An 8027-nucleotide genomic window follows, 5' to 3' on the forward strand; every position below is an offset into this window, starting at 1 on the left:
GCTGCATACATGCCTTTTATGATAAAATAACTAAACTAAAATAATATACTATAAATAACTCCTAGATATAAGAAATAAAAATAAAAATCTGAACAAAAACAGATACATTTATAGTCAGAAGAGCCTTGGAGAGCATTAGTTTTTATTTACTGATGATTTCTGAACAGATGCATCCAGCTGACCTTAATAAATCACTTCCAAAGAATTAAATATGAAATCAAAACAGAAACTGAACAGTGAACAGCTTATAATACAGATTTAAATATGTATAAAATTAAGATAAATATTCTTTTTAAGTAGCAAAAACATAGAGGACTGTAAAGAAAGAAAAGGTGCTCTGTCGCCCCCTAAAGGTTAAAGATAGAATTATTCTGTAAGATTTTATTTCTAGCAGCGATTTATCTTAATGTAAAGTTGGAATATTTAGACAATCAACATTAACAAAGTGATTCTGTGAGGAATATCTGAAGTTTTTGTTTAATTAAAATGTCTAAATATCTCAGATGAGTCATAAATTATTCATAAACCTGAATCTCAGCCCCAGTGTGACCAAAATCAGTAAGGAAAATCATCAATATGAACCCTGCTGTCCTGTAATCTCTTATAGAAACACGAATTTTTATATTTTTCTATTCCTAATCACTCTGACAGACATTTATCTGAACACAGCAACAGGTCATGTTATGAACTGCAGAGAAGTTACAACATCTGGACCGTTTCTCTGCTCCTTCTGGAAGGTTCCCGCAGAAACCAACAGTGCTCTGGTTTCCTCACAACAAACAAACATTGTTTTACCAAACAAAGAAAAACTTTAGGAACATCTTAAACGATTCAAACTGAAGGCGTACTGTGAGGCAGCAGGTCCGCTTTTCAAATCTGTGCAAAAACTTGATGATTTGAGACAAACTGAAGACAGTTTTAGTCTGAATCTAGAGAATTGATCCATCTGGAGAGTCTGGGTCAAACAGAAGCTCCAACAAAGTGCTCTCTCTCTCTCCCTGTTTTAGAAAAGAATCTGGATTCTCCCAGGTAATAAATAAAAGGCAGTAGGAACCATCAGAACCATCAGAACCACCAGAACCATCAGAACTGAGCTCCTGTTGGGTCAAACTCAGCTTTAGGTCACGCTGCTTTCATCTGCGCTGACTTCACACACGTCTTCCTCACACACACTCCGAGCCAAACCCAGACCTCCAAAAATCCCTGACACCTGATCTGGACCCAGTAGCCCTCCTGCAGCGGCCATGTTGTTTCCATGGTGACTGCTTCCTGTGGAGGAGGGGCCGCCGTGTTGCTGCGTCAGAGCAGCAGCAGAAACAGAAGCTCCGCCTCCTCTGGTTCCGTCTCCCTGCCCTTCAGGTGCAGACAGGAGGAGGTGGGTGGAGGTGCTAAAATCCGGCCCCTCCTCTCCTCCTCGTCTGCCTGCGTCCCCGCCTCCGTCCTCCCCCGGCCCGCTGCGCCTCTCGCAGTGCGAGCGGTGCCTCATGAAGCTGTCGCGCCACATGAACTTCTTGCCGCAGCTGAGGCAGTCGTAGGGCTTGAGGCCGGTGTGGGTCTTCATGTGCTCCGTCAGGTGGTGCTTCATCTTGAACTTCTTGGAGCAGACGGGGCAGTGGAACGGCCGCAGGTCCAGGTGCATGTTGATGTGGCGGTCCCTCATGCTCTTATGGGTGAAGGTTTTCCCACAGTGACACATGAACACCTTGGTCGTCCCTCCGGAGCCGCCGCCTCCACCTGAAGCGCCGCCGCCGTCCGAACCATCCGCCCCTAACCCGGTCTGCATCTGGACCGCACCGTGCTCCAAACTGGGAGCCTTGAAAGAGGCTCCGCCCATCATTCCCAGCGGAGGAGTAGCGGGATCCAAGGGGAGCCCGGAGGCCTGGCTGTAGAGCAGGATCTGGTTCCCCTGCATGTCCAGAGGGAAGAGCTGAGCCCGGGCCGAGGCTGCAGACTGGACCTGACCCAGCAGAGCCGACACCGCCCGGCTGGTACTCTGGTTCTGACCCGCAGCGTTGTCATGAAGGTGCTGAGCTAACGTCTGTTCGATCAGGCTGCCTTCAAACTTGAGGTAGTCCTCTGATGACTGGCAGTAGTCCACCTGCAAAAACCCGAGTTCAGATTATCGGAAATGGACTAAATCAAAGAAGTATTTTAGAAAACTGAAAACATTTATCAAATAAATGATAAAACATTTAAATTATTTTTATACTATAAAATAAATACTTTTAAATTGCACCATTCTAGATCTTCTGTGGGTTTATTATCATTAAAAAAATTATCATTTTGGTAAAAACTTTCCTGCTATGACCTTTAAACACCAAAACGCTGAAATTGTTGCTCATCATTTATTAACAGCTAAAGTTTAAACTGATTCTAAGGAATCATTGGAGGCAAAGTCTGTTTAGTTTTTATATTAACTTAATTTCCTTTATTTCTGCATTAATGAATTCATCATATTGATGTAGATTCTCAGTCAAACAGGACAAAATACACATTATTGCATAAAAGGAAACTGAACATCATGTGTTCTTCATTAACCCATTAGTCACTTCTATCCCCCCATTAGTGGAGTTGTTCAGATTACAGCTGATAAATCTGCTACTTTTCAGAAAGTTTGGAAAGTATTTTGGATTAAAGGCAAAAATATCTCCATGAAACAAGAGAAGAAGTTCAGTCATCTTTACCTTAGAAGATAGAGAGCAGCTGTAAATAGAAACATTTTTTCAGCCTAGCTAAAGATTCTAAATTAGAGCTAGGTCTGGATTAGGGCTGAAACAATTAATCGGATTAATTGTGATTAATTGATTATTTAAATAATCTTTAACTAATCTAGTAATCGTTAACTTGATTGTAGAAACTCTGAGATATTACTTTTGCTGACAGAGCAGCAATTATACCAAGATTGTAAAAATATTTAAACATTTTGCATTTGAGATTTTTAGAAAAGTCAGTTAATCTGCTCTATCCAGAACTCAAGTGGAAAAGTTTTAGATTTGCCAGGTTCAATTTATATTTAGTAAAAACTGGCTATTCAATTACTATTTGGAAAAATAATCAATAGATGAATCCAGTTGCAAAACAATCATTAGTTTCAGCCCTAGTTTGGACTTTGACTAGGCCATTTGAACACATGAATCTGCAGTTTAAACCTCAGAGGTCGGCTGCTGCTAATAAGGCAGTTCAGCCTTTTAAATCATGTGAGATGAGCAGGGGACAGAGCTAAAAATTACATAACGTTGTTCCTCTAGGACCTGAGTTTGAGAAGAGTCGTCTTAATGTCTGCACCCTCAGACTCCTGTCCTCCTGGACTGGTTTCTCTAGAACAGATTCTGTTGTTCTATAAACTGAGAAGTGATCAGGTTTCTGTATTCAGCTCAGTCCATCTTCACATGGACTCTGATCAGCTTCCCTTCCTGCTGTAAAGCAGCATCCCCGCAGCATGATACTGCCACTTTTATGTTTCAATAATAGTGTGGATCAAAAAGCCTTAAAGGACCAGAGGACTTCCTTCTTCCTGTATCTCCATCATTGCTTTAAGCAAACAGCAAACTGTATTTATCCTGAGATTTAATTACTACACAAACACTTATTTATTAGTCATAAAAGTTTCAATTGTTACACTGGATTTTATTTAGGGCAATTGGATCAAATAAAATTCTGAAAGACCACGCCTCCCCTTCAAGATATTTATTTTTAAAATATAAAATTTTGCAATAGAAAACCAAGGGGTGTGAAAACTCTAAAAAGACAGAGAACCTTCGTGTTCTCCTCACCTGTGAGTCCATGTCGCTCTCCGCTCGGCTCGCCAGCTCAGCCGAAAGGCTCCTGATGTTGGAGATGTTGAAGTTCCCTCTCTCCCTCTCTCGAGTCAGCTCCATCTCCCTCTCATCTTCGTCCTCCTCATCCTCTCCCCCCTCCTCTCCTGACACCACGATCAGGTCGTCGTCCTCCGGACGCTCGGTTTTCACCACCACCCACTGTTTGCGCGGCATGATGCTGGGCTGGCTGTAGGTCGGACGCTTCTGCAGCGTCTCCTCTGAGTCCTCCCCGTCCTGCAGAAGGACGTCTGTTAACTAAAATTAAATAGTTTAATATAAAATTATTTAATAATTAGAGAGAAACGGACCTGATAGGAGGAAACCCCAAAGCTGTCGCTGACACCGACTTCCTGCTCCATCACTGAGCTCCCCTTCTTCCTCCTCCCGCTGCCTCCTCCTCTTCCTCTCTTCCTCTGGTGGTACATCACCTCCTCTTCCTCCTCCTCTGCCTCCTCTTCCTCCTCCTCTATCAGCAGGGCCTCCTCTCCTCCTGACGGCGTGCAGTAGCTGGGGGTGTTGCTGGCTCTGCCTCCATCCAGAGACGCTCCTCCTGCAGCTGCTCCTCCTCCCAGGAAGCTGCCGCCGTCTCTGGGGCTGAAGTAGTTGGTGCTGCTGGGGGATTGGCTCTCGCTCACTGAGGGGCGACTGGAGGGTTGGGGGGCTCGCTGGGGGTCGTTGGGCTCTACCGCCGGGGCTGCCCCTGAGCTTCCAGCTCCATCGTTACCAGAATCTGCATTGCTGCTGCTGCTACACCTGGGATTGGTCGAACTCCCGCCGGTTCCAGCCTGCGCTCCTCCGCCACCTCCTGCCGCGGCCGCTCGGCCCTCCCTCAGCAGCTCGGTGCATTTGTCCACTATGTGCCACATCTGCAGCACGCTGCCCACCGTGAGGTAGTTAACGATGTCGTCACGCAGCATGCGGAGCTGACCGGTGTAGGCGCAGCTCAGGACGCTCTCGAACGCCAGCGGGTCCATCACTGCGGGGATGGAGACCGTCGACATGTTCTTCAGCAGAACCTGGATGAAGGAAGGAAAGGTTACAGGATAAAAACCTCAAAACCTGAATCCCTTCAACCCTCCAGACCACTCAGGTCTTCCAGCTCCAGCCTGCTCTGCAGACCTAGAACCAGATCTAAACATGGAGAAGCAGCATTTAGTTCCTATGCTCCACTTATCTGGAACAAACTTCCAGAAAACTGTAAAAGTGCGGAAAGCCTGAGTTCCTTTAAATCAAGACTAAAAACACATTTGTTTAGGATTGCCTTCCACTGTTCTAGTTAAACAGTTCAACTAAAACATATTTTCTTTAGTCCAACTGTTTTTAATATTCTTTTGTGTTTCTGCATTTTTTACTTTATTTATTTTTTTTTTCCTACTTGCTTTGATTCTGTTTTATCTTCCTGTATTTTAATCATATAAAGCACTTTGCATTGTCTTTGTACTGAATTGTGCTATACAAATAAATTTGCCTTGCCTTGCATAAAGAATTAAGAGGGAACCTCCAGGTACGAAACATAGATAATTAACCACTTTTAAAGTAAAGAGAAATAAAAAGATAAAGAGTCAAAATAATCTTGCTTTTTTATCATTAATTCTTTCCATAAACACTGGAAAAACAATCTAGAAATAAGTAAAAATGTCTTAAATTAAGTTTACCTTTAATTTAAGTAGGTAAGTGAGATAGTTTGCCAATGAATCAGCATTTTTACTCTTAAAATAAGATAATTACATAATATGCACTTGAAATAAGACAATGTAACTGTGTTTTCCTATTTTAAGTGTACATTTTCTTGTTCCATTGGCAAAATGTCTCATTTACCTCCTCAATCCAACATAATTGCACAAATGCACTTATTTTAAAAAGAATTACTTATCTAGATTTCGATTTTTTCCATAAATCTGCTGCTTATTAAATCCTCTCAGAGCTCTACTGGGCCGTATCGCCCACCTGATCGTGGAAGTACGGCGAGGACGCAGCCAGGACGCAGCGGTGGGCCTTGAACACGTGTCCCTGGACATGGATGGACAGATCGCAGAGACTGCCGTCCTCCCTCTGTCGGTTCAGGCTGTCCAGCACTGAGGTCTGAGCGCTGGGGAAGCTCACCTCCACCACTGATCCACCTGAACTGCTGCTGCTTCCCACCTCCATGGCAACCGACTGCATCTGGATGGAAGGGAAACTTTAGGATCATCATACTGCAGTCATTATGTCAGTCATGATTCAAACTAAAACATGAGACAAACAAACAGCTGTGGACAGTAAAATGACTTGGCCATTTAAGGCTTTATATGTGAGAAGGAGGATTTTAAATTCTATCCTGGATTTAACAGGAAGCCAATGAAGAGAAGCCAGGATAGGAGAGATATGATCTCTATTTTTATTTTCATTAGAACTCTGGCTGCAGCATTTTGGATCAGATGAAGGCTTTTACCTACAGCTTGTGGACTTCCTGATAGTAAATAATTACAATAGTCCAGCCTTGAAGTAACAAATGCATGGACTAGTTTCTCAGCATCACCCCCGGACAGGAGATTTCTCATTATTGCAATATTCCACAAACAAAAGAAGTAAATTCTAGAAACCTCTTTGATATGGATTTAAATGACAGGTCCTGATCAAAAACAACACCAAGATTTTTTACTTTATTGTCTGAGCTCAATGTAATCCCATCCAAATGAAGTGACTGACTAATCAGCTTCTTTTTCAGAGACTCTGGTCCAAAGACTATAACTTCTGTCTGCATTCAGACAAAATAAGCATTATGAACATTAATGATTTTATTATTACCACTCTATACTCTCGTAGGGGATACCACAAGGCTAAATCCTTGGTCCTTTTCCTTTCTACCTTCTGTCACTTGATGCTTTTTTTAACATTTGCAATATTTGACCACATTTTTAAGACTACAGCTACAATAATCTAATCCTCTGCAGCAAATCACCAACTGATCAGCCTCTGCCTAATGGCCATGTAAATAAACTTTAGTTTGATGATTAATTAGGCAGAAATAATGTGGTTTAGGTCAGACAGCACCACCAGGATCTCCTCTATTGATTTCTCCAACCTGACATCATATAGGTAAACGGAACAGATTCATCAGGACAGAATGGTGGATGGCTGGAGCACATGATGAAGATGTACAATCAATGACAAGAATTAAACACATAATCTTCCTGCTGCAGGGCAACAGCATGACCCAGTCACCATCATGTGCTCTGCAACTACATGCTTAAATCACTAACACTAAAGGTGTCCAAATCAAATATTAATATCAGTCTGATACTAACCAAAATCTAACATTTGATTATATCCACCTGCATCTAAAATCATGCTGATAAAAACACTCCGCTTATCTTTAAAGTCACAGTGCTTTCATACCTACTGCTGTTGACTATTGTTCTGTTTTATTAATGTAACTTGATCAAACCATTTCTACCATTCTACAGAGAAAAATAAGCAATAAAAGCATGTATGATTCAAACTAATATTGTATCAGGTCTATATCGGTATCGTACAGCCATTTCCTAGAGATTCACAATTATGCCTTATTATGAAATCCTTTAACAAAACAGGGAGAGCTTAAAGGGGTATGAACACATTAACAAACCCACAGAGAAACTACCTCATAGTGGAGGTCTCAGAAATACGTCTATTCTTTAGTAAAAGGACAAATAACCGTGTGGGAAAAAGCACTGACTAATGTATAAATACTACTGACTGAATATTTTCTTTTAATTAATTACAAGTTAAATTGTATTTGTCCAATTGTAAAAATAAGGTTTTGCTTTAAGTGATACAAAAAACTTTCAAAACTGACTTTCAAAAAAAAAGAGAAAATAGGTTCATTTTCATATTTTGCTCATAAAAACAAACTGACTCTGTCTGGTTTTGTTCTAAATTACAATGTCAGACAGAATAACAAAGATTGAACTTATGAGAAGTTCTGCTTAACAGCTGAATTCTTTTTGGCGCTCCTGTATTTACAGCAATTAAAGCAATTAAAGCAGAACCTAAAACAATCAACAGGTACATTTAAAATCTAATAAAAGGGGGAAAGATGGCAAACGTTTTTCAAAACAAACAGGGCTCCAACTGAAAAGCTTCTCTTCCTGCTCTTGATTTTCTCTCTATTCGGCTGAAGCTGCTGTTGTTTTCAATATTTATAGAATTAACAAACCCAGTTTGGAGAAATTATAAACAGATATTTGT

General features: G+C 41.5%; 1 protein-coding gene across 1 annotated transcript in view; it reads right to left on the minus strand.

The window, feature by feature from the left end:
* Positions 1–123: 123 nt before the first annotated feature.
* LOC107086727 (zinc finger and BTB domain-containing protein 22-like) overlaps positions 124–8027 on the minus strand; it is a 9050-nt gene continuing 1146 nt past the window's right edge. Inside the window, exons 2-5 of the mRNA XM_015377855.1 lie at positions 5766–5981; positions 4127–4834; positions 3774–4052; positions 124–2098 (exon numbers count right to left, since the gene is read on the minus strand). Coding sequence (XP_015233341.1) covers positions 1118–2098; positions 3774–4052; positions 4127–4834; positions 5766–5981 — 2184 coding nt within the window. The 3' untranslated portion in view covers positions 124–1117. The remainder of the gene's footprint in view (positions 2099–3773; positions 4053–4126; positions 4835–5765; positions 5982–8027) is intronic.

The sequence above is a fragment of the Cyprinodon variegatus genome, unplaced genomic scaffold, assembly GCF_000732505.1.
Source record: "Cyprinodon variegatus isolate N-32 unplaced genomic scaffold, C_variegatus-1.0 Scaffold160, whole genome shotgun sequence".
Lineage (NCBI taxonomy): Eukaryota > Metazoa > Chordata > Actinopteri > Cyprinodontiformes > Cyprinodontidae > Cyprinodon > Cyprinodon variegatus.